The sequence below is a fragment of the Coregonus clupeaformis genome, chromosome 19 (genome assembly GCF_020615455.1).
Source record: "Coregonus clupeaformis isolate EN_2021a chromosome 19, ASM2061545v1, whole genome shotgun sequence".
Lineage (NCBI taxonomy): Eukaryota > Metazoa > Chordata > Actinopteri > Salmoniformes > Salmonidae > Coregonus > Coregonus clupeaformis.
In genome coordinates, this window is record NC_059210.1 from 34,502,630 (window position 1) to 34,530,315 (window position 27,686).

Below are 27,686 nucleotides of genomic sequence, written 5' to 3' on the forward strand. Positions count from 1 at the left end.
TATTTGAATTATTGGGAGCAATACTCGTATTTATTTTATCAACATGAATGTGTAGTAATTTATTCTGTAATATAAAAGCATTTGATTGGACCTGTATCCTTGTATCAGGTATCCAGCCTGTTGAACTATGAATTTCAGTGATTTGAGGTAGCCTATATTCAAACTTTGCTTTCATCTCATCTTTGCCCTGTAATGTTGCATATGAACTGCATAATTTAAAAGTTGAATCTTAGCTTTAGTGCTTCATGCATGTATTGTAGCTATGCAATTGCATTTATTTACCAAGTTAGATCTAGACAAAGCATTGTCTTGTGTTTTATACATGATGTACTTTTTTTGTACTAGTCTTTCAATAAAAGTAATTTGTGAGTTTGAGTCAGAATTTTCTGTTTTGCTAAAAACCTTGGACCTTTATCCTGTTTCAGGGGTTGTTTATAACCACTCCCTAAACTCGAACAGTAATCTGCACCCCTCTGTCATGTTGTCTATAAGGCAGCATGATGCATTGTTCAGAAACATGCATCTCTTTTCCTTAACTTGTTTGAATTTTCAGGCAGATAAAGCATATTTTATTAAAACCAGAGCGGATAAGGGGCAAAGCAAGAGGGATAACTGGGCCCAAAATCTGTCTTGTCCACTAGGTGGCGTTTTGTTTGTTTTCACTTACCAAGGGAGGAGTTAAACTTTTTTTTTTTTTGGAAACCCCTTTTTCTCCCCAATTTCGTGATATCCAATTACGATCTTGTCTCATCGCTGCAACTCCCCAACGTGCTCGGGAGAGGCAAAAGTCGAGTCATGCGTCCTCCAAAACATGACCCGCCAAACCGCATTCCTTAACACCCACCTGCTTAACCCGGAAGCCAGCTGCACCAACATGTCGAAGGAAACACCATCAACTGGCAACCGACCCGTTACAGCCAAGTAAAGGAGCCACTACAGCCAAGTAAAGCCTCCCCGGCCAAACCCTCCTCTAACCCGGACGACGCTTGCTATTGTGCACCGCCCTATGGGACTCCTAGTCACGGCAGGCTGTGACACAGCCTGGGATCGAACCCGGGTCTGTAGTGACGCCTCAAGCACTGCGATGCAGTGCCTTAGACTGCTGTGCCACTCGGGAGGCCAATCAAGGAGTTTTTGTATGGAGTTCAATAGCTAGGTTTTCATCAAATGGCGACAGATTTTCATGCAAATATTTTCAAATCCGCATTAAAAACAATATTCCCATTTTCCCACTAGTGATGTTTCCCTCAAATGTACTTGTTGCGGGTGATGTGTGTGATGACGTAGTGCACATAAAAGTAACTTTTGCTGTAAAATTCCCATGTAGGCTACCGAATTAAAAATACAAGTTAAATGGGCTTCCATTTTCTTTTCAACTCTACTGATGGTTTTGTCACAAAAAGATTGTGCTATATGGTGAATTTGCCCACTCTACCCAACAATTGGTAGATACAGTGCAGATATAGCCTACAATGAGATTATTATAGACAAAAAAGAGCGAGATTATTTTTATTTGTCAAACGGCAGCCAAACTCATCATGTCACCAGAATAAGACCCTCTATTTATTGGAAAGGCCCATCAAGCTCATTAGCATACACTTTCACCACCCTGTGAAGTTCATAATTTATTTCATTTGTAGCCTAATAAACTGCATGCTTTCCCGAGTTGTAGTGGAAGGACCACACAATATACAGGTGCAGCTCAATAAATTAGAATATTGTGGAAAAGTTAAGTAATTTCAATAATTCAATTGACAAAGTGAAACTCATATATATTGTGGATTAATTACAAAAAAAGTGAAATAGTTCAAGCCTGTATTTGTTTTAATGTTGATGATTACGGCTTACAGCTCATGAAAACCCCAAATTCAGTATCTCCGAAAATTAGAATATGACATAAGCCCCCCACGCTTGACACGAGGAATGCAACAGTTGTAGCCCATTTCCTGGATAAGTATGTGCGTGGTGGCTCTTGATGCACTGACTCCTGCCTCAGTCCAACCCTTGTGAAGCTCCCACACATTTTTGTCCATGGAGTTTTATGAACATCCTCAAGGCAGACACAGTGATTTTTTTATTTATTTTTTACCTACCTCTAGGCTGCTATACATATTAATTTGGTTTGTCATTCTATAGTTTTTCATTGAAATTTAGTGGTAGGGCCTAATTAAATTAAATTAATTTAGAATTTATTATAATTAATTTTCCAGAAATAGTTTTACCAGTTCCGTGTATTCTCGAGTCAAATAGAAAAAAGTGAGGGAGCGCAACTCCTCCGGCGCTCCGGCAGCACTACATCCCTGAATGTAAATGTAAGACATTTATTTTCATTGTTAGAGCAGCCACTTGAGTATCTATCTGGTCAATATAATGGATAATCTGTGTAAAAAAGTATTACTTTTTCCATGCGACCCCCAGTTTGGGTCGCATTAGATTAGGTCCCATATTATTAGTTAGATCTAGAGTTCTAAAAAAGGTTTAAAATAATAATAAAAAATAATAATAACTACCTTTGGTTTGCTGTGATTGGCATAAGGCCACCGGAAATGACAGATATTCCTTTCCTATGTCACGTGATAAATATTTCCACAACACGGAAATGCGGTGTAGCGTTCAGTTTCTCCAGAAATAAGAAATGTTTCTTTTTGCCACAGACTGCTAAATTACATCTAGCTCCAGTTATAAAAGTGACTGTCAGTAGCTTAATGTAAGAGTTTATATTTCCATTCAAGTGTTAAAGAAAATTAACGGATGTAACGAGTTTGGAACATATGTAATCGTAAGTATGTTAGGCTAGCCTGCTTATCGTTACCAAATATTTGTATAACTAACTAAGCTCGTTGTTCTGTCTGTGATGTTCCTGGCTATAGTCTAGTCAGGTAACGTTAGTTGCTAGCCAGCTAGCGTTAGCTATATACACTGAACAAAAATATAAACGCAACGTAAAGTGTTGGTCCCATGTTTCATGAACTGAAAAAAAGATCCCAGACATTTTCCATACGCACAAAAAAAATATTTATCTCAAATGTTATGCACAACTTTGTTTACATCCCTGTTAGTGAGCATTTCTCCATTGCCAAGAAAATCCATCCACCTGACAGGTGTGACATATCAAGAAGCTGATTAAATGGCATGATCATTACACAGGTGCACCTTGTGCTGGGGACAATAAAAGGTCACTCTAAAATGTGCACTTTTGTCACACAACACAATGCCACAGATGTCTCAGGCTTTGAAGGAGTGTGCAATTCTCCTGAGTCCTCCTGAGTGGCGCAGTGGTCTAAGGCACTGCATCGCAGTGCTAACTGTGCCACTAGAGATCCTGGTTCGAATCCAGGCTCTGTCGCAGCCGGCCGCGACCAGGAGACTCATGGGCGGCGCACAATTGGCCCAGCGTTGTCCAGGGGAGGAGAGGGAATGGCCGGCAGGGATGTTGCTCAGCTGATAGAGCATGGCGTTTGCAACGCCAGGGTTGTGGGTTCACTAACTGTAAGTCGCTCTGGATAAGAGCGTCTGCTAAATGACTAAAATGTAAATGTAAATGCAATTGGCATGCAGGAATGTCCACCAGAGAATTGAATGTTCATTTCCCTACCACAAACCAACGCTGTTTTAGAGAATTTGGCAGTACGTCCAACCAGCCTCAAATTTGTAACCACGCCAGCCGAGGACCTCCACATCTGGCTTCTTCACTTGTGGGATCGTCTGAGACCATCCACCTGGACAGCTGATGAAACTGGGGGTTTGCACAACCGAATAATTTTGGCACAAACTGTCAAACCTTCTCAGGGAAGCGCATCTGTATGCTCATCGTCCTAACCAGGGTCTTGACCTGACTGCAGTTTGGCGTCGTAACCGACTTCAGTGGGCAAATGCTCACCTTCGATGGCCACTGGCACGTTGGAGAAGTGTGCTCTTCACGGATGAATCCCGGTTTCAACTGTACCGGGCATATTGCAGACAGCGTGTATGGCGTTGTGTGGGTGAGCGGTTTGCTGATGTCAACTTTGAACAGAGTGCCCCATGGTGGCGGTGGGGTTATGGTATGGGCATGTATAAGCTATGGACAATGAACACCATTGCATTTTATCGATTGAAATTTGATTGCACAGAGATATCGTGACGTAATCCTGAGGCCAATTGTCATGCCATTCATCCGCTGCAATCACCTCATGTTTCAGCATGATGATGGACAGCCCCATGTCGCAAGGATCTGTTCCTGGAAGATGTAAATGACCCAGTTCCTCTATGGCTTGCATACTCACCAGACATGTGACCCATTGAGCATGTTTGGGATGCTCTGGATCGATGTGATCGACAGTGTGTTCTAGTTCCCACCAATATCCATCAACAGCCATTGAAGAGGAGTGGGACAACATTCCACTGGCCACAATCAACAGCCTGATCAACTCTATGCAAAGGAGTTGTCGCGCTGCATGAGGCAAATGGTGGTCACAGCAAATGATGGTCACACCAGATACTGATTGGTTTTCTGATCCACACCACTACCTTTTTTTAAAGGCATCTGTGACCAACCGATGCATATCTGTATTCCCAGTCATATGAAATCCATAGATTAGGGCCTAATTAATTTATTTCAATTGACTGATTTCCATGTAACTCTGAAAAATATTTGAAAATGTTGCATTTATATTTTTGTTCAGTGTAGTTAAGCAAACTAACAGAATGCATAATAGCCTTGTATCTTGCCAGTGCTAACAACAAGGTAACTGCTTCATAGCATTTCCTGACTATGATAGGCCTTTTCCCTAGCAGGCTCATATTTGTGTTTGCATTACAAATTACAACAAATAGCTAACCCCTAGTTGTTTGACATTCATGAATTCACGGTGATGGTGTGTTTTTTTCAATTGCTTTCCATTATCATCAGCACCATGGAACCCACAGCCTCTGGAATGTTCTGTAACAGAATGCTCAGCATGGTCAACTCTGAGGATGTCAACGCCATCGTCCAAGCCCAGAGGCACATGTGAGTAACAGTCTGGACTGCTGCACAGAGCACATCCTATATCTGCTCTGAGCATTGATATTACTCACATAAAGTAATGTTTTCCAACTCCAATCCTCGGGTACCCCCCTAACAGCACACATTTTTGTTATTCCTCTGGAGAAACACCTCATTCAACTCAGGTGTGCTTGTCCAGGCCTACAATAAAAATTAGTACTGTTGGGGGTACTTGAGGACTGGAGTTGGGAAACACTAACATAGATAACAGACTAGCTGGCTCCATGGGGTCTTGATGGATGGCCTTGCACACACTATGATATGTTACAATAGTCAAATACAGCACAACATTGGTTCATTTTGGGTCATGCAGATCTGAGGTGATTTTATTACACCAACAAAACATAGCCTAGAGTCTAGACCTACTAATTTAATTGACACTCAATCCTGTTACAGTCAGCGTGTGCAGACTGCAGCAAAACAGGCACAGCTTTTTTTTATTTTTTTTATTTCACCTTTATTTAACCAGGTAAGCCAGTTGAGAACAAGTTCTCATTTACAACTGCGACCTGGCCAAGCTAAAGCAAAGCAGTGCGATAAAAACAACACAGAGTTACATATGGGGTAAAAAACATAAAGTCAAAAATACAACAGAAAATATATATACAGTGTGTGCAAATGTAGCAAGTTATGGAGGTAAGGCAATAAATAGGCTATAGTGCAAAATAATTACAATAGTATTAACACTGGAATGCTAGATGTGCAAATAGAGATACTGGGGTGCAAAAGAGCAAAATAAATAACAATATAGGGATGAGGTAGTTGGGTGGGCTAATTTCAGATGGGCTGTGTACAGGTGCAGTGATCGGTAAGGTGCTCTGACAACTGATGCTTAAAGTTAGTGAGGGAGATAAGTCTCCAGCTTCAGAGATTTTTGCAATTCGTTCCAGTCATTGGCAGCAGAGAACTGGAAGGAATGGCGGCCAAAGGAGGTGTTGGCTTTGGGAATGACCAGTGAGATATACCTGCTGGAGCGCAGACTACGGGTGGGTGCTGCTATGGTGACCAATGAGCTAAGATAAGGCGGGGATTTGCCTAGCAGTGATTTATAGATGGCCTGGAGCCAGTGGGTTTGACGACGAACATGTAGTGAGGACCAGCCAACAAGAGCGTACAGGTCACAGTGGTGGGTAGCGTATGGGGCTTTGGAGACAAAACGGATGGCACTGTGATAGACTACATCCAATTTGCTGAGTAGAGTGTTGGAGGCTATTTTGTAAATGACATCGCCGAAGTCAAGGATCGGTAGGATAGTCAGTTTTACGAGGGCATGTTTGGCAGCATGAGTGAAGGGAGGCTTTGTTGCGAAATAGGAAGCCGATTCTAGATTTAACTTTGGATTGGAGATTCTTTATGTGAGTCTGGAAGGAGAGTTTACAGTCTAACCAGACACCTAGGTATTTGTAGTTGTCCACATACTCTAGGTCAGACCCGTCAAGAGTAGTGATTCTAGTCGGGTGGGCGGGTGCCAGCAGCGTTCGATTGAAAAGCATGCATTTAGTTTTACTAGTGTTTAAGAGCAGTTGGAGGCTACTGAAGGAGTGTTGTATGGCATTGAAGCTCGTTTGGAGGTTTGTTAACACAGTGTCCAATGAAGGGCCAGATGTATACAAAATGGTGTCGTCTGCGTAGAGGTGGATCTGAGAGTCACCAGCAGCAAGAGCGACATCATTGATATACAGCTTTGCCAAAGACTGACGCAAATAGGACACCATTAATTTCAAATTATCGCTATAATAGAGCCTATATATCTTGCTCGTCATTGGCTCCTCTCCCAGGCTGGACCGCTTTGAGAAGACCAATGAGATGCTGATCAACTTCAATGGACTTTCCAACGTGCGGCTTCAGCAGATGAACGACCACTTCCTGCTTCACACGCGCACCCTGGTGGAGATGAAGAAGGACTTGGACAGCATCTTTAGGAGAATCAGGTGATGGACCCGTCCTAATACTACCCCCATTGTCTTCTGACAGATGGCGTCATTCTAACGCGACACGCTTTGCCATCAAGCTATCTGACGTAAGACAATGAGGCTACCCCTAGACCCGGCCTCTAGACCCCCTATTCCCTATTTCCAAAAACAACCCCACGCCTTTCTGTAGATCTGACACGGTTGGATAAGTGTAAGCAATCTGGCAACATCTCCACCCAACCTATCAGGGGACAAGATGGGATCTACTACCATACCTATCACATTTTTCAGATCTACATGAAGTGCTTAGGGGAAGGGGCAAGGGGTTGTTTAACAACCATATTCTTGGTGGATTGTATACTTCCTCCAAGTTGTTTCTCCAAGCACATATTATACTGACTACGAATGGAAACGTTCATCTGACAGTGACGGTCAGTCACACACTGTCTCTTGTCCAATTTTCGCTCTTAGCTCGTGGGAGTAGTCACAAAATTATTGCTCTAACCTTGGTTTCTTTCTGTTCTGTGAACATAATCCAGATATTCATGTTTTTTTCTGTCCACGTAGGGCTTTAAAGGGCAAGATCGCCAAGCAGTACCCAGAGGCCTTCAGCAGTAAGTTTGACATTTTACAGTCATGACAGCAACATTGGCAGACAGACAACAGATACAGTGAGGGGGAAAAAGTATTTGATCCCCTGCTGATTTTGTACGTTTGCCCACTGACAAAGAAATGATCAGTCTATAATTTTAATGGTAGGTTTATTTGAACAGTGAGAGACAGAATAACAACAACAAAAATCCAGAAAAACGCATGTCAAAAATGTTATAAATTGATTTGCATTTTAATGAGGGAAATAAGTATTTTACCCCCTCTCAATCAGAAAGATTTCTGGCTACCAGGTTCTTTTATACAGGTAACAAGCTGAGATTAGGAGCACACTCTTAAAGGGAGTGCTCCTAATCTCAGCTTGTTACCTGTATAAAAGACACCTGTCCACGGAAGCAATCAATCAGATTCCAAACTCTCCACCATGGCCAAGACCAAAGAGCTCTCCAAGGATGTCAGGGGACAAGATTGTAGACCTACACAAGGCTGGAATGGGCTACAAGACCATCGCCAAGCAGCTTGGTGAGAAGGTGACAACAGTTGGTGCGATTATTCGCAAATGGAAGAAACACAAAATAACTGTCAATCTCCCTCGGCCTGGGGCTCCATGCAAGATCTCACCTCGTGGAGTTGCAATGATCACGAGAACGTTGAGGAATCAGCCCAGAACTACACGGGAGGATCTTGTCAATGATCTCAAGGCAGCTGGGACCATACTCACCAAGAAAACCATTGGTAACACACTACGCCATGAAGGACTGAAATCCTGCAGCGCCCGCAAGGTCCCCCTGCTCAAGAAAGCACATATACAGGGCCGTCTGAAGTTTGCCAATGAACATCTGAATGATTCAGAGGAGAACTGGGTGAAAGTGTTGTGGTCACATGAGACCAAAATCGAGCTCTTTGGCATCAACTCAACTCGCCGTGTTTGGAGGAGGAGGAATGCTGCCTATGACCCCAAGAACACCATCCCCACCGTCAAACATGGAGGTGGAAACATTATGCTCTGGGGGTGTTTTTCTGCTAAGGGGACAGGACAACTTCACCGCATCAAAGGGACGATGGACGGGGCCATGTACCGTCAAATCTTGGGTGAGAACCTCCTTCCCTCAGCCAGGGCATTGAAAAATGGGTCGTGGATGGGTATTCCAGCATGACAATGACCCAAAACACACGGCCAAGGCAACAAAGGAGTGGCTCAAGAAGAAGCACATTAAGGTCCTGGAGTGGCCTAGCCAGTCTCCAGACCTTAATCCCATAGAAAATCTGTGGAGGGAGCTGAAGGTTCGAGTTGCCAAACGTCAGCCTCGAAACCTTAATGACTTAGAGAAGATCTGCAAAGAGGAGTGGAACAAAATCCCTCCTGAGATGTGTGCAAACCTGGTGGCCAACTACAAGAAACGTCTGACCTCTGTGATTGCCAACAAGGGTTTTGCCACCAAGTACTAAGTCATGTTTTGCAGAGGGGTCAAATACTTATTTCCCTTATTAAAATGCAAATCAATTTATAACATTTTTGACATGCGTTTTTCTGGATTTTTTGTTTGTTATTCTGTCTCTCACTGTTCAAATAAACCTACCATTAAAATTATAGGCTGATCATGTCGTCGTCAGTGGGCAAACTTACAAAATCAGCAGGGTATCAAATACCTTTTTCCCTCACTGTATGTTGTTTACTGTAAATAGTTCTTCATTCAGACATTCACAGTAGTTTTCATCGGGTCTTAATTAGACCTACACATATCAGACACTTTGTAAAGTATTTGACGTAACGGAATTCAATGTTGTGATTCCATATTCAGTAAGCCTTTCTCCTCAGTGCCTCTGAGGGTGCATCTTAATATTATTAAGTGGTGTTCTTTCTTCCTCCATCTGCACAAGGTGAAAGCATAATTTCTGGATAGTAGGGATCCCCTATTGCGTTCACCGGTGCTGTTTTTTTCCAATTAGTGTAGAATGGAGGCCACTTTAGACTGAGATTCACCCTGAGTCTCTCCCTCTCCCACACAGACGTCCACGAGTCGCCTATCATGGAGGACGACGAGTTTGATCCCATCCCTGCCAGGGTCGCCATGACAATCACCACCGCCATGTCGGGGCAGAGCACCGAGTCATGTGACACGAGCCCCGACGTCATTTCCCGGACTGTAAGCCGGTGTTCCGAAGACTTCTCCCAGGAGCAGGCCGACACACCCACCTCTGACAAAGACCTGCCTAGCCCTGAAACGGACGTGCTGAGGGACGAGGGCCCGGACTCAGTGCCTGCAGAGTAAGGCTTAGGACTAAAGCTCTACTCAGTGCCTGCAGAGTAGGGCCTCCGTAACCCAGGCCTAGAGCTCTACTCAGTGCCTGTAGATTAGATAGAAGCAGCAGGAGGTCAATGTGATTGATTGGCTTCAGAGTTTTGACCAGTTATCTGGTAAGTCGGGTCTTAATCAGTAGCTGATTTGATGTTCAGGATATAACCCAGCACACTGACTGCCGTTCGCCTGTAACCACCAAGACTGTGTTAGAAGAGTACACCTTACACAAGATCCCTTTTGTAGACATGCTTGCTCCATGCTTGTCCAGCACTCGCCACTAACAATGAAGAAGATAATTGCATTTTTGTGTGTGTTGTTGTGAAGAACCGAATCCTTTATTACTGACACAGGAGGACTGCACCCAGCTAGTCATTATTTGTTTGTGTGCACAGGAGTCTCTTTTATCATTAATAATTGTTTAGCTTGGAAATATTCACTCCTTTAAAGAGGTAGTGAGCTTTGTTGGTCATGGGTAAGCCTATTGGAAGCCAGCTAATCGCAATGGTACGGCCTGCCAAAATATGGTTAAGTTTTTTAGTAACACACCTCGGTGTTATTTACCCTATTAAAACTAGAGCCTGACCGAAATGGTTATTTGGGTCCGATTTCTGGGGGGACAAAACTTACCGATACAGATATATCTGCCGATATACTGTTTTACAGCAGGGAAAATAAAGTTTCATTTTCCACACTGAATTCTCATAAATTGCCATCCAAAAGAGCAATTGTCCAAGAAATATGCTTTGAATGTTGATTTCTTACATTGTGACATCATGAGAATGGCAGAAAGGGTTCAGATAAGCTTGAGATACCCTTTTTTCATCCTATTTATTGAGTATCAGTTATCGGTGGAATTATCGGCCGATACCGATATAGCGTTAAAATGGCAATATCGGCAGATAATTCTGGTGATGTAATATATCGGACAGCTTCTAATTGAAACCTCACCACCACTACAGATACTTTTTTTAAAACATGCAAAATGTGTGAGTTGCTTCATGGAAGAGTTCAGTATTATTGTTTTCCATTGTCTCTCAGATATGCGTTTTATTTTGTTGGGATGACTTGAGCTCAAGTACTAGGCTACATTGTAAATTACATCTCGATGAAGTGGCTAACTTAAGCTTTCTAAGTGTTTATCTGTATCATGTTTACGGTAAATGTTGCGTAACAACTTGAATGCTAAATTATATTAATAGGTTTGTTTAACAATTAAAATACTTGAAATATGACAACAAAAAACTCCAGCTTTTAATGTAACTTTTAGAAGTGGCGGAGCATTAGTCTGTCTAGACAGATGGGTTGACTCCCACGATGTACCAATGTTCCAGCCATACAGTGCATTTGGAAAGTATTCAGACCCCTTGACTTTTTCCACATTTGTTTTTTTCCCCCTCAATCTACACACAATAATACCCCATAATGACAAAGCAAAAACAGGTTAAGAAATGTTAGCAAATGTATTTTAAATAAAAACAGAAATCACATTTACATAAGTATTCAGACCCTTTACTCAGTACTTTGTTGAAGCACCTTTGGCAATGATTACAGCCTCAAATCTTCTTAGGTATGATGCTATAAGCTTGGCACACCTGTATTTGGGGAGTTTCTCCCATTCTTCTCTGCGTTGTCTTGGCTGTGTGCTTAGGATCGTTGTCCTGTTGGAAGGTGAACCTTCGCCCCAGTCTGAGGTCCTGAGCACTCTGGAGCAGGTTTTCATCAAGGATCTCTCTGTACTTTGCTCCATTCATCTTTCCCTCGATCCTGACAAGTCTCCCAGTCCCTGCTACTGAAAAACATCCCCACAGCATGATGCTGCCACCACCATGCTTCACCGTATGGATGGTTCCAGGTTTCCTCCAGACGTGAAGCTTGGCATTCAGGCCAAATAGTTAAATCTTGGTTTCATCAGACCAGAGAATCTTGTTTCTCATGGTCTGCGAGTCCTTTAGGTGCCTTTTGGCAAACTCCAAGCGGGCTGTCATGAGCCTTTCACTGAGGAGTGGCTTCAGTCTGGCCACTCTACCATAAAGGCCTGATTGGTGGAGTGCTGCAGAGATATTTGTCCTTCTGGATGGTTCTCCCATCTCCACAGAGGAGCTCTGGAGCTCTATCAGTGACCGTCGGGTTCTTGGTCACCTCCCTGACCATGGCCCTTCTCCCCCGATTGCTCAGTTTGGCCAGGCGGCCAGCTCTAGGAAGAGTCTTGGTGATTTCAAACTTCTTCCATTTAAAAATGATGGAGGCCACTGTGTTCTTAGGGACCTTCAATGCTGCAGATCTTTTTTTAGTACCCTTCCCCAGATCTGTGCCTCTAAAAATATCCTGTCTCGGAGGTCTATGGACAATTCCTTCGACCTCATGGCTTGGTTTTTGCTCTGACATGCACTGTCAAATGTGGAATATTATATAGACAGGTGTGTGCCTTTCCAAATCATGTCCAATCAATTGAATTTACGACAGGTGGACTCCAATCAAGTTGTAGAAACATCAAGGTTAATCAATGGAAACAGGATGCACCTAAGCTCAATTTCGAGTCTCATAGCAAAGGGTCTGAATATTTACAGTGGGGAGAACAAGTATTTGATACACTGCCGATTTTGCAGGTTTTCCTACTTACAAAGCATGTAGAGGTCTGTAATTTTTATCATAGGTACACTTCAAAAACAAAAATCCAGAAAATCACATTTGTATGATTTTTAAGTAATTAATTTGCATTTTATTGCATGACATAAGTATTTGATACATAAGAAAAGCAGAATTTAATATTTGGTACAGAAACCTTTGTTTGCAATTACAGAGATCATACGTTTCCTGTAGGTCTTGACCAGGTTTGCACACACTGCAGCAGGGATTTTGGCCCACTCCTCCATACAGACCTTCTCCAGATCCTTCAGGTTTCGGGGCTGTCGCTGAGCAATACGGACTTTCAGCTCCCTCCAAAGATTTTCTATTAGGTTCAGGTCTGGAGACTGGCTAGGCCACTCCAGGACCTTGAGATGCTTCTTACGGAGCCACTCCTTAGTTGCCCTGGCTGTGTGTTTCGGGTCGTTGTCATGCTGGAAGACCCAGCCACGACCCATCTTCAATGCTCTTACTGAGGGAAGGAGGTTGTTGGCCAAGATCTCGCAATACATGGCCCCATCCATCCTCCCCTCAATACGGTGCAGTCGTCCTGTCCCCTTTGCAGAAAAGCATCCCCAAAGAATGATGTTTCCACCTCCATGCTTCACGGTTGGGATGGTGTTCTTGGGGTTGTACTCATCCTTCTTCTTCCTCCAAACACGGCAAGTGGAGTTTAGACCAAAAAGCTCTATTTTTGTCTCATCAGACCACATGACCTTCTCCCATTCGTCCTCTGGATCATCCAGATGGTCATTGGCAAACTTCAGACGGGCCTGGACATGCGCTGGCTTGAGCAGGGGGACCTTGCGTGCGCTGCAGGAATTTAATCCATGACGGCGTAGTGTGTTACTAATGGTTTTCTTTGAGACTGTTGTCCCAGCTCTCTTCAGGTCATTGACCAGGTCCTGCCGTGTAGTTCTGGGCTGATCCCTCACCTTCCTCATGATCATTGATGCCCCACGAGGTGAGATCTTGCATGGAGCCCCAGACCGAGGGTGATTGACCGTCATCTTGAACTTCTTCCATTTTCTAATAATTGTGCCAACAGCTGTTGCCTTCTCACCAAGCTGCTTGCCTATTGTCCTGTAGCCCATCTCAGCCTTGTGCAGGTCTACAATTGTATCCCTGATGTCCTTACACAGCTCTCTGGTCTTGGCCATTGTGGAGAGGTTGGAGTCTGTTTGATTGAGTGTGTGGACAGGTGTCTTTTATACAGGTAACGAGTTCAAACAGGTGCAGTTAATACAGGTAATGAGTGGAGAACAGGAGGGCTTCTTAAATAAAAACTAACAGGTCTGTGAGAGCCGGAATTCTTACTGGTTGGTAGGTGATCAAATACTTATGTCATGCAATAAAATGCAAATTAATTACTTAAAAATCATACAATGTGATTTTCTGGATTTTTGTTTTAGATTCCGTCTCTCACAGTTGAAGTGTACCTATGATAAAAATTACAGACCTCTACATGCTTTGTAAGTAGGAAAACCTGCAAAATCGGCATTGTATCAAATACTTGTTCTCCCCACTGTATGTAAATAAGGTATTTACGTTTTTTATTTTTAATACATTTGCAAAGATTTCTAAAAACCTGTTTTCACATTGTCATTATGGGTTATTGTGTGTAGATTGATGAGGATTTTTATTTAATCTGTTTTACAATAAGGCTGTAACGTAACAAAATGTGGAAAAAGTGAAGAGGTCTGAATACTTTCCGAATGCACTGTAGGTATGGGATTTCCGAGACTAGCTGAACGTTGTTCCGTAGCACATGCACAGAAAGTACGGGGTTTAGCTATTGGGAAGAGGTGTCCAGAGAGTGGTCACGCAGCCACTCTGCCAAAACAGACTAAAACATGCTCCCTTGCCACATTGAAAAGGGTTAGATTAGCAGCCTCAGGTCGTCATTCTGAGAAGACGATTATCTCTGGTTGTAATGAAATGAAACTTCAGCACACTGATGATCTTAATTCTACACAGATTTTATACCAATTTGGTCCTAATGTACCTTCAACAGGATTTTTTTGTTGTTGATTTCTTACATTGTGACATCATGAGAATGGCAGCAAGCGTTCAGATAATCTTGAGATACCCTTTTTTCATCCTATTTATTGAATATCAGTTATTGGTGGAATTATCGACCAATATAGCGTTAAAATGCCAATATCCGATAATGTCAGTGATGCGATATATCGGTCCGGTTCTAATTGAAACTCAATTTCTGTCAGACCTCATATCATAGGGATTAAGAGACTTTGCATTTGAGCCAAACACTGCACCTTGCCATCAATAACCTGCAATACTAATCTGCACTATACTGCATTTGCACTATGTACACCTTTGCGCAACAATGTATATGCACTGTATATATTCGTTATAGCAGCATCCCTTCCTCTGCATATTTCCCCTCTGTAAATTGTATATCCTCACTGTAAATCATCTTCTACTCCAGAATTGTATGTTTACTGTAAGTATATTGTATGTCCTGTATGTTTACTGTAAGTATATTGTATGTCCTGTATGTATATTGTATGTCCTGTATGTTTACTGTGTCTGTATTCTGTTTGTACATTGTCTATTGCTGGCAGCGCCTACTCACTAAGTCAAATTCCAGGTACAGTTGAAGTCAGAAGTTTACATACACTTAGGCTGGATTCATTAAAACTCGTTTTTCAACCACTCCACAAATTTCTTGTTAACAAACTATAGTTTTGTCAAGTATGACAAGTAATTTTTCCAACAATTGTTTACAGACAGATTATTTCACTTATAATTCACTGTATCACAATTCCAGTGGGTCAGAAGTTTACATACGTAAGTTGACTGTGCATTTAAGCAGCTTGGAAAATTCCAGAAAATGATGCATGGCTTTAGAAGCTTCTGATAGGCTAATTGACATCATTTGAGTCAATTGGAGGTCAGTGCCTCTTTGCTTGACAACATGAAAATCAAAAGCAATCAGCCAAGACCTCAGAAAAAGAAAAAAAAATTGTAGACCTACACAAGTCTGGTTCATCCTTGGGAGCAATTTCCAAACACCTGAAGGTACCACGTTCAACTGTACAAACAATAGCATGGGACCACGCAGCCGTTATACCGCTCAGGAAGGAGACGCGTTCTGTCTCCTAGAGATGAACGTACTTTGGTGCGAAAAGTGCAAATCAATCCCAGAACAACAGCAAAGGACCATGTGAAGATGCTGGAGGAAACGGGTACAAAAGTATCTATATCCACAGTAAAACGAGTCCTATATCGACGTAACCTGAAAGGCCGTTCAGCAAGGAAGAAGCCACTGCTCCAAAACCGCCATAAAAAAGACAGACTACGGTTTGCAACTGCACATGGGGACAAAGATCGTACTTTTGGGAGAAATGTCCTCTGGTCTGATGAAACAAAAATAGAACTGTTTGGCCATAATGACCATTGTTATGTTTGGAGGAAAAAGGGGGATGCTTGCAAGCCGAAGAACACCATCCCAACGGTGAAGCACGGGGGTGGCAGCATCATGCTGTGGGGGTGCTTTGCTGCAGGAGGGACTGGTGCACTTCACAAAATAGATGGCATCATGAGGAAGGAAAATGATGTGGATATATTGAAGCAACATCTCAAGACATCAGTCAGGAAGTTAAAGCTTGGTCGCAAATGGGTCTTCCAAATGGAGAATGACCCCAAGCATACTTCCAAAGTTGTGGCATAATGGCTTAAGGACAACAAAGTCAAGGTATTGGAGTGGCCATTACAAAGCCCTGACCTCAATCCTATAGAACATTTGTGGGCAGAACTGAAAAAGCGTGTGCGAGCAAGGAGGCCTACAAACCTGACTCAGTTACACCAGCTCTGTCAGGAGGAATGGGCCAAAATTCACCCAGCTTATTGTAGGAAGCATGTGGAAGGCTACCTGAAACGTTTGACCCAAGTTAAACAATTTAAAGGCAATGCTACCAAATACTATTTGACTGTATGTAAACTTCTGACCCACTGGGAATGTGATGTAAGTAATAAAAGCTGAAATAAATAATTCTCTCTACTATTATTCTGACATTTCACATTCTTAAAATAAAGTGGTGATCCTAACTGACCTAAGACAGGGAATTTTTACTAGGATTAAATGTCAGGAATTGTGAAAAACTGAGTTTAAATGTATTTGGCTAAGGTGTATGTAAACTTCCGACTTCAACTGTATGTGTAAATGTACTGTACTTGGCTAATAAAGTGATTATGATGCCCTCTGCTGGCCAGACACTGTCTGATCTTATGGTTCACACACAGAACCAGTGAAAAAGCCAAGTTTCGATTTCAGTGGAAGCCAATCCTACTGCTCAGAACAAACCGTTAAACCGGGAAACAATGTATCTCTGTGACTCTGCGGCTCAGTCTAATAGGGTGTGTTTCACCATGGCAGAAGCTATTTTAGAAGATAAGGATTTGATTACCTGTTCAATCTGTCTGGATCTACTGAAAGATCCAGTGACTACTGCCTGTGGACACAGCTACTGTATGGGTTGTATTAAAGAAAGCTGGGATGAGGATGATCAGAAAGGTGTCTACAGCTGTCCCCCAGTGCAGGCAGACCTTCACCCCAAGACCTGTTCTGAGGGAAAACACTCTACTGACTGAATTGGTGGAGAAACTGAAGAAGACAGGACTCCAAGCTGCTCCTCCTGATTACTGTTTTGCAGGACCTTTAGATGTGGGGTGTGACATCTGCGCTGGGAGAAACCTCAAAGCTGTCAAGTCCTGTCTGGTGTGTCTTGCCTCTTACTGTGAGACTCACCTAAAACTTCACAATGACCTCAACCAAGGGAAAAAACACAAGTTGATTGATGCCACTGGGCTACAGGAGAATATTTGCCCTCGCCATGACAAACTGCTGGAGGTTTACTGCCGTACTGATCAGCAGTGTATCTGTCTGCTATGTGTGATGGATGATCATAAAGGCCATGATACAGTCTCAGCTGCAGAAGAAAGGACTGAGAAACAGGTAAAGATGAGAACAGTCAAATCACACAATACATCTATTTTAGCCTGGCATCCAGACCAGTGAGTGAGAATAGGTGTAAGAAGAGCGACACGTAGTTTGTTAACTAGCAAAAACAGTCTTTATATTGCCACATTTTATCTAAAGTTTTAATTTTGTTTACATAATCTGTTTAACATGTTTCATCTGATTGGTTGATATCTGGTTCTTCATACAAAACAGAATGATGAGGTTCAATTTGAAAAGGGGTCAGCCCATCAGTACAAAGCCCAACCCATTTGAGCTGACAATAGGTTTCAGACTGTTAAGCTATTGGTTGCATGCTTGATTAGTTAGATACGTTTTGGAGGGAGATGCAACTGAAATTCCAAGGGTGGGGAGAGCGCCAGAGAGGCGTGGAAATGGAGGGGGCTTGGCTTGAAGCGCTGAACATCATGACATGACGTGAATGCGCTTTTGCTATTACTAGCATCATAACTTCTGAATTACATAATTATATAGTAGACATTAGAAACAAAAAATAACATTATCCGGCTCTCAAGATTTGAAAATAACGGTTCTGTTCCGGAACACTAGAGATCACTTTCATTCCCGGTTCGGTTCCTTGAAAAATGACATTATTTTCCGGTTTGAGGATCTGTTCCTTGAACCGGTTCCTTCAGAACTGAAAGTGTAGGTGGCTTCAACGTCAGACTAAAACGCTTTTTCAACATTTTGTTTACTGGGTACCTTGTCAGATGCACAGTGGCCTACCTGATAGTTAGCAATGTGTTTTATGCATATGATAATATTCTCTGCAGAAGCAGTTGGGGGGAAATCATCTGAAATCCCAGCAGAGAATCCAGGAGAGAGAGAAGGAGATGCAGGAGCTGAGACAGGCTGTGGACTCTCTGAAGGTGAGTGTTGGGACCATTTAATTACATTCAGGCAGTCTGGGGTCCTGATGAGAGCTAAGTGAATAGAGTGGTTGAAATGGATCCCCTCCTCTCTGTGTCCTAACAGCGCTCTGCACAAGCGGAATTGCTCGACAGTGAGAAGACCTTGACTGAGCTCATCCACTCCATTGAGAAAAGGCGCTCTGAGGTGAGTGTGCTGATCAGGGCCCAAGAGAAGGCTGAAGTGAGTCGCGCTAAAAGGCAACTGAAGCGACTGGAGCAGGAGGTCGCTGAACTGAGGAGGAGAGATGCTGAGCTAAAGCAGCTCTCACACACAGAAGATCACATCCATTTCCTTCAGGTGACACCTGTAACTTAAATGTCATTCACAAATTACTTTTCAATGACAAGCTCTAGAACTCTTTCACAAGTGAAATGTGATGAAATAAAATAACCATATTTTTTCTCTGTCGTAGCGTTTCCAGTCTCTCTGTGTCCCTCTTGGATCTAAGGCCATACCCAGCATCGTTGTCACGTTTAAGGATGTGAAGAAATTTGTTGCAGAACTGAAAGCGCGACTACAAGACATCTGCAAGGGGGATTGACAGAATATCCGGGAAAGGTTTGGTAGAAGGCCTATTTCAAGCTCATAAGAGCTCTTTTGTATGTTTACTACTATGCCTTCTGTAGAGATGCATGCAGTATGATTTGTGGTATTTGGACTGTTGATGGCTAGGTTAGCATCGCTGAGTGATGTTGCCCTCCTGAGACTTGTTGTATAGCCTCTGTCTATAGTGGCTAAAGTTCCAAACGTTCACCCTTCTGAGCCCAAGACCAGAGAGGAGTTATTAGAATGTGAGTAAAGCACACACACACAATGCATGATCACTCACTTTGCAAAAAACAGCTAGCTGGAACCATTCTGAGCGGTCAGGTGTGCCTTCTTAAAAGTTAATTTGTGGAATTTCTTTCCTTCTTAATGCATTTGAGCCAATCAGTTGTGTTGTGACAAGGTAGGGGGGTATACAGAAGATAGCCCTATTTGGTAAAAGTCCATATTATGGCAAGAACAGCTCAAATAAGCAAAGAGAAATGACAGTCCATCATTACTTTAAGACATGAAGGTCAGTCAATACGGAACATTTCAAGAACTTTGAAAGTTTCTTCAAGTGCAGTCGCAAAAACCATCAAGTGCTATGATGAAACTGGCTCTCTTGAGGACCGCCACAGCAATGGAAGACCCAGAGTTACCTCTGCTGCAGAGGATAAGTTCATTAGAGTTACCAGCCTCAGAAATTGCAGCCCAAATAAATGCTTCACAGAGTTCAAGTAACAGACACATCTCAACATCAACTGTTCAGAGGAGACTGTGTGAATCAGGCCTTCATGGTCAAATTGCTGCAAAGAAACCACTACTAAAGGACACCAATAATAAGAAGAGACTTGCTTGGGCCAAGAAATACGAGCAATGGACATTAGACCGGTGGAAATCTGTCATTTGGTCTGGAGTCCAAATTGGAGATTTTTGGTTCCAACCGCTGTGTCTTTGTGAGACGCGGTGTGGGTGAACGGATGATCTCTGCATGTGTAGTTCCCACCGTAAAGCATGGAGGAGGAGGTGTTATGGTGAGGGGGTGCTTTGCTGGTGACACTGTCTGTGCTTTATTTAGAATTCAAGGCACACTTAACCAGCATGGCTACCACAGCATTCTGCAGCGATACGCCATCCCATCTGGTTATGGCTTAGTGGGACTATCATTTGTTTTTCAACAGGACAATGACCCAACACACCTCCAGGCTGTGTAAGGGCTATTCTACCAAGAAAGAGAGCGATGGAGTGCTGCATCAGATGACCTGGCCTCCACAATCCCCCGACCTCAACCCTATTGAGATGGTTTGGGATGAGTCGGACGGCAGAGTGAAGGAAAAGCAGCCAACAAGTGCTCAGCATATGTGGGAACTCCTTCAAGACTGGTGGAAAAGCATTCCAGGTGAAGCTGGTTGAGAGAATGCCAAGAGTGTGCAAAGCTGTCATAAAGGCAAAGGGTGGCTATTTGAAGATTCTCAAATATCAAATATATTTTGATTTGTTTAACACTTTGTTGGTTACTACATGATTCCATATGTGTTATTTAATAGTTTTGATGTCTTCACTATTATTCTACAATGTAGAAAATAGTAAAAATAAATAGAAATCCTCGAATGAGTATGTGTGTCCAAACTTTTGACTGGTACTGTATATATATATATATATATATATATATATATATATATATATATATATATATATATATATATATATATATATATCACTGCTCAAAAAAATAAAGGGAACACTTAAACAACACATCCTAGATCTGAATGAATGAAATAATCTTATTAAATACTTTTTTCTTTACATACAGTGGGGAAAAAAAGTATTTAGTCAGCCACCAATTGTGCAAGTTCTCCCACTTAAAAAGATGAGAGAGGCCTGTAATTTTCATCATAGGTACACGTCAACTATGACAGACAAAATGAGGAAAAGAAATCCAGAAAATCACATTGTAGGATTTTTAATGAATTTATTTGCAAATTATGGTGGAAAATAAGTATTTGGTCAATAACAAAAGTTTCTCAATACTTTGTTATATACCCTTTGTTGGCAATGACACAGGTCAAACGTTTTCTGTAAGTCTTCACAAGGTTTTCACACACTGTTGCTGGTATTTTGGCCCATTCCTCCATGCAGATCTCCTCTAGAGCAGTGATGTTTTGGGGCTGTCGCTGGGCAACACTGACTTTCAACTCCCCTCCAAAGATTTTCTATGGGGTTGAGATCTGGAGACTGGCTAGAGCCACTCCAGGACCTTGAAATGCTTCTTACGAAGCCACTCCTTCGTTGCCCTGGCGGTGTGTTTGGGATCATTGTCATGCTGAAAGACCCAGCCACGTTTCATCTTCAATGCCCTTGCTGATGGAAGGAGGTTTTCACTCAAAATCTCACGATACATGGCCCCATTCATTCTTTCCTTTACACGGATCAGTCGTCCTGGTCCCTTTGCAGAAAAAACAGCCCCAAAGCATGATGTTTCCACCCCCATGCTTCACAGTAGGTATGGTGTTCTTTGGATGCAACTCAGCATTCTTTGTCCTCCAAACACGACGAGTTGAGTTTTTACCAAAAAAGTTATATTTTGGTTTCATCTGACCATATGACATTCTCCCAATCCTCTTCTGGATCATCCAAATGCACTCTAGCAAACTTCAGACGGGCCTGGACATGTACTGGCTTAAGCAGGGGGACACGTCTGGCACTGCAGGATTTGAGTCCCTGGCGGCGTAGTGTGTTACTGATGGTAGGCTTTGTTACTTTGGTCCCAGCTCTCTGCAGGTCATTCACTAGGTCCCCCCGTGTGGTTCTGGGATTTTTGCTCACCGTTCTTGTGATCATTTTGACCCCACGGGGGTGAGATCTTGCGTGGAGCCCCAGATCGAGGGAGATTATCAGTGGTCTTGTATGTCTTCCATTTCCTAATAATTGCTCCCACAGTTGATTTCTTCAAACCAAGCTGCTTACCTATTGCAGATTCAGTCTTCCCAGCCTGGTGCAGGTCTACAATTTTGTTTCTGGTGTCCTTTGACAGCTCTTTGGTCTTGGCCATAGTGGAGTTTGGAGTGTGACTGTTTGAGGTTGTGGACAGGTGTCTTTTATACTGATAACAAGTTCAAACAGGTGCCATTAATACAGGTAACGAGTGGAGGACAGAGGAGCCTCTTAAAGAAGAAGTTACAGGTCTGTGAGAGCCAGAAATCTTGCTTGTTTGTAGGTGACCAAATACTTGTTTCCCACCATAATTTGCAAATAAATTCATTAAAAATCCTACAATGTGATTTTCTGGAAAAAAAATTCTCAATTTGTCTGTCATAGTTGACGTGTACCTATAATGAAAATTACAGGCCTCTCTCAACTTTTTAAGTGGGAGAACTTGCACAATTGGTGGCTGACTAAATACTTTTTTTCCCCACTGTAGTTGAATGTGCTGACAACAAAATCACACAAAAATGATCAATGGAAATCAAATTTATCAACCCATGGAGGTCTGGATTTGGAGTCACCCTCAAAATGAAAGTGGAAAACCACACTACAGGCTGATCCAACTTTGATGTAATGTCCTTAAAACAAGTCAAAATGAGGCTCAGTAGTGTGTGTGGCCTCCACGTGCCTGTATGACCTCCCTACAACGCCTGGGCATGCTCCTGATGAGGTGGCGGATGGTCTGCTGAGGGATCTCCTCCCAGACCTGGACTAAAGCATCCGCCAACTCCTGGACAGTCTGTGGTGCAACGTGGCGTTGGTGGATGGAGCGAGACATGATGTCCCAGATGTGCTCAATTGGATTCAGGTCTGGGGAACGGGCGGGCCAGTCCATAGCATCAATGCCTTCCTCTTGCAGGAACTGCTGACACACTCCAGCCACATGAGGTCTAGCATTGTCTTGCATTAGGAGGAACCCGGGGCCAACCGCACCAGCATATGGTCTCACAAGGGGTCTGAGGATCTCATCTTGCTACCTAATGGCAGTCAGGCTACCTCTGGCGAGCACATGGCCCCCCAAAGAAATGCCACCCCACACCATGACTGACCCACCGCCAAACCGGTCATGCTGGAGGATGTTGCAGGCAGCAGAACGTTCTCCACGGCGTCTCCAGACTCTGTCACATCTGTCACGTGCTCAGTGTGAACCTGCTTTCATCTGTGAAGAGCACAGGGTGCCAGAATTTGCCAATCTTGGTGTTCTCTGGCAAATGCCAAACGTCCTGCACGGTGTTGGGCTGTAAGCACAACCCCCACCTGTGGACGTCTTGCCCTCATACCACCCTCATGGAGTCTGTTTCTGACCGTTTGAGCAGACACATGCACATTTGTGGCCTGCTGGAGGTCATTTTGCAGGGCTCTGGCAGTGCTCCTCCTGCTCCTCCTTGCACAAAGGCGGAGGTAGCGGTCCTGCTGCTGGGTTGTTGCCCTCCTACGGCCTCCTCCACATCTCCTGATGTACTGGCCTGTCTCCTAGTAGCGCCTCCATGCTCTGGGCACTACGCTGACAGACACAGCAAACCTTCTTGCCACAGCTCGCATTGATGTGCCATCCTGGATGAGCTGCACTACCTGAGCCACTTGTGTGGGTTGTAGACTCCGTCTCATGCTACCACTAGAGTGAAAGCACCGCCAGCATTCAAAAGTGACCAAAACATCAGCCAGGAAGCATTGGAACTGAAGTTCAGAACCACTTCTTTATTGGGGGTGTCTTGCTAATTGCCTATAATTTCCACCTGTTGTCTATTCCATTTGCACAACAGCATGTGAAATGTATTGTCAATCAGTGTTGCTTCCTAAGTGGACAGTTTGATTTCACAGAAGTGTGATTGACTTGGAGTTACATTGTGTTGTTTAAGTGTTCCCTTTATTTTTTTTAGCAGTGTATATATATAAAAATATAAGTGCAATATGTAAAGTTTGGTCCCATGTTTCATGAGCTGAAATAAAATGTTCCAGAAATGTTCCATTCGCACAAAAAGCTTATTTCTCTAAAATGTTGTGCGCACATTTTTTGCATCCCTCTTAGTGAGATGAGAATTTCTCCTTTGCCAAGATAATCCTTCCAGGTGTGGCATACCAAGAAGCTGATTAAACAGCATGATCATTACCCAGGTGCACCTTGTGCTGGGGACAATAAAAGGCCACTTTAAAATGTGCAGTTTTGTCACACAACACAAAGCCACAAATGTCCCAACTTTTGAGGGAGTGTTCAATTGTCATGCTGACTGCAGGAATGTCTACCAGAGCTTTTGCCAGATAATTGAATGTTAATTTATCTACTATAAGCCGCCTCTAACATCATTTTAGAGAATTTGGCAGTACATCCAACCGTCCTCACAACCGCAGACCACGTGTATGGCATTGTGTGGGCGAGCGGTTTGCTGATGTCAACGTTGTGAACAGAGTGCCCCATGGTGGCGGTGGGGTTATGGTATGGGCAGGCATAAGCTACGGACAACAAACAAAATTGCATTTTATCGACAGCAATTTGTATGCACAGAGATACTGTGACGAGATCCTGAGGCCCATTGTCGTGCCATTCATCCACTGCCATCACCTCATGTTTCAGCATGATAATGCATGGCCCCTTGTCGCAAGAATCTGTACTCAATTCCTGGGAGCTGAAAATGTCCCAGTTCTTCCATGGCCTGCATACTCACCAGACATGTCGCCCATTGAGCACGTTTGGGATGCTCTGGATCGACGTGTACGACAGCATGTTCCATTTTCCGCCAATATCCAGCAACTTCACACTGCCATTGAAGAGGAGTGGGACAACATTCCACAGGCCACAATTAACAGCCTCTATGTGAAGGAGATGTCATGCTGCATGAGGCAAATGGTGGTCACATCAGGTACTGACTGGTTTTCTGATCCACGCCCCTACCTTTTTTTTGTAAAGGTAGAGTATCTGTGACCAACAGATACATATCTTGGAATAGTATAGGAGATTGTGTGTGTGCTCTATTCATTATATTTCCATCTTCAACATGCAGTTCCAGATACAGCCCTGCCATTAGTTGAAGGCAGCCAATCCAATAGTTTCAGAAAAGTAGTCACTTCCTGAGATCTGTATTCAAATATTTTGAAAAAGTAGTTGCTTTCTCAGATCTTTATTCAAATAGTTGTAGTCACCTCCAAAGCAACCATTTGTTCCCCCGGAAATTGTTTTACTTTCCACAAAGCATAGTTAAAACTATAGTTCAGAAAGAAAACATAATGTAGAAATATGTTTAACCGTTTATTAAGCAATGAATAGCGCAATGAATAATGCAAGTATTGGTGATATAAGCTCTGTTCCTTCAGGATATCTCACTGCCCAAGCAAAGCATCAATATAAAATAGCCTACAGGCAGTGAGCACGGTAAGCTATACCAATCCCCCCGGCAGGAACACAGAACCTAACAGGTGGAGGCTGGGGTGGTGGTGGGAGTAAGAAGCCAGCACATAGTAGCAGCAAGCGGCAGCAGGATGAGTGAGCTGACCCGGTCAGCTTAAATAGACCGCCAATAAGGTAGGCTTGATTATTACCAGCCTCTAATTGATGCCAGTTCAGCTCATGCGTCAGCCTGAGGCGGGGCACTGTTTCCTTAAAGTATAATTGTTAGAAAGTACTAATGTTGCTATCCCCACTACAAAACAAACAAAAAATACTTGAATACATGTAATTTTGTCCTTGAAACATTAACTGAAATACTATAGGATTCCATTCGTGCCTATGGATGACTGCTTCTTCTGAGGAGTGCCAGTATGGCCGACAGGTCGCTTCAAAGCCTCTCATTGGCCAATACATAGCGTTACCAATCTAGGGTTTATATACATAATTGGTACTGACTTATATCACTTAGCAAACATAATATGATGGATGGACCACATTCAGAAGCTAACCAAATGCATCAAATAATATTTGGTAAGTACAACTATAAAGCTTGGGTAAATGTAGCTCTCTACATTAATATGGCAACACCATTACTTTTGTACAAATGAGCATGCACATGTTAGCATATTAGCGTGCTAGCGGTACAAACACCAAACAAACCACTGTCACTGCTGTTGCAAGAGAAAACACCAGGATGTATGGTCCATATTTAATAGCAAGAGCGGCATGCATGAAGGTGAAAACCAAACAGTAGCATGAATATGTTAGCATAGCAAACATTATTCAAACACTAGGCCTACTCACAGTTTAGTGGATGCACTTATCAACTTGACTAGGCCTAGGCCATCTCTTCTACTGTATACCCATTTCCAGCTCTTAAAAAAAATAAAAAACTCACCTAACGCCCAAGGGAAGAGCGCCAAGAAGGTGATTGGCAAACATATGGGAGCAGAGATTGGTTGACTGGCTTGTCAATAAAATACCCTTAAAGGCACAGGGTCTTTTTGTTTTAACACTATTTTGTCCTCATCCTAGACTGCTGCCCGCTGACAATGGATCCCAACACAGCAAATCAACTCCTGTGTCTGTCTGAGAGGAACAGAAAGGTGACCAGGAGTCATAAGATCCAGCCCTATCCCAACCATGAACATAGATTTAGCCACTGGAAACAGGTGTTGTGTAGAGAGGGTTTCTGGAGAGTGCCTGGAGCCTGCTACTGGGAGGTAGAGTGGACCGGGTGGAGGTTGATGTAGCTGTCTGATATAAAGGGATCAGCAGGAGAGGAAGTGATTATGAGTGTTGGTTTGGAGCTAATGCCAAGTCCTGGAGGTTGTACTGCTCTGCATCTAGATGCTGTTTCTACCATAATGGTAAAGAGACTTATATCCCTGCCATCTGCTCAGACTCCAGAGTTGGAGTGTACCTGGACCACGAGGCAGGAATTCTGTCCTTTTATAGCGTGACCGTCTCAGACACTATGACCCTCCTTCACAGAGTCAAGACCACATTCACTCAGCCCCTTTACCCTGGGTTTGGGGTTGGTTCATCTGTGAGGATACTGACACCATTTTGAGTAGTAACTAACTCAATATGTACTGTGTAAAATATGAACCTAGATTACACTGTACTTGCCTATGGAACTACTGTGCACATAGAAAAGTATTAGGAACACATTGTAAAGTGGGGCGGTTATTTTTGTACTTTTTAAAAATACTTTTTGAAAACTTTGAAAAAACCTTGTTGATTGACATCAATCATTCTCCCAATGTACAGCAAACAATAAGTTCAACTGCTGTACAACATATTCAATGCCAACCAATGTGTTTAGACTTTGCGATGTAAGTAGGGTACCGTACTGGTCACCTTGTACTTTACTGCCAAAACAAACCGTAACTCTGCCTTATCATATTGTAATCATGTCATGTATGTATACTATGCACTATTCTACTATGTTAGTTCATTAAACGTGAGACAATGATTTGTTGGGAGTTGTCTGTCTCTATTCTGTCCAGTGACATCACTTCCACCCTCTTCTGGCCAGACCTGGTACCTTTGTGCCTGACATCACAGAACCACTACTACACCTCAGCACAAACAGGAGAAGGAAATTCTTCTGTTACTGTCCAACTAGTTCATAGAACCAAGGCTTTGTTTCTACCCAGATAATTTGTTTTCCAATGTGATGATCCGTTACTACACTGTAGCTTTATAGAATGCTCCTCATACAAGTGCCCATAAATCATACTCCCAACTGAAACAACAATCTCACTAATGGTGGAAGGCGCCATCATTAGCACCCTTGGAAATATGTTAATGTACCCCCGTTACTAAAGTTTTTTTTTTTTACAGGTCTAAATTGCCCCTGAGCCCGAGACTAAAGATGAGTTTGGCTTATATCAGT

The 27,686-nt window shown here is 42.9% G+C and overlaps 1 protein-coding gene and 1 pseudogene across 1 annotated transcript; both read left to right on the forward strand.

Moving 5' to 3' along the window:
- Window positions 1-2,592: 2,592 nt before the first annotated feature.
- On the forward strand, window positions 2,593-10,542 carry LOC121531382 (kxDL motif-containing protein 1-like). Its single transcript, XM_041836620.1, has 5 exons — window positions 2,593-2,779; window positions 4,892-4,990; window positions 6,805-6,957; window positions 7,507-7,553; window positions 9,559-10,542. Exons 2-5 carry the CDS (start codon window positions 4,896-4,898, stop codon window positions 9,819-9,821), a joined length of 558 nt encoding a protein of 185 aa, XP_041692554.1. The 5' UTR covers window positions 2,593-2,779; window positions 4,892-4,895; the 3' UTR covers window positions 9,822-10,542.
- A 6,058-nt stretch (window positions 10,543-16,600) lies between these two features.
- Window positions 16,601-27,268, forward strand: LOC121531201 (annotated as a pseudogene).
- The last annotated feature ends 418 nt before the right edge of the window (window positions 27,269-27,686 follow it).

What these genes read in the sequence shown, in the direction of transcription:
- LOC121531382 (XM_041836620.1), top strand. Translation starts at nt 4,896, where the DNA reads ATGGAACCCACAGCCTCTGGAATGTTCTGTAACAGAATGCTCAGCATG. An exon ending in GTCCAAGCCCAGAGGCACAT is followed by an intron (nt 4,991 to 6,804) that starts GTGAGTAACAGT and finishes CTCCTCTCCCAG; the next exon opens with GCTGGACCGCTTTGAGAAGA. An exon ending in AGCATCTTTAGGAGAATCAG is followed by an intron (nt 6,958 to 7,506) that starts GTGATGGACCCG and finishes CTGTCCACGTAG; the next exon opens with GGCTTTAAAGGGCAAGATCG.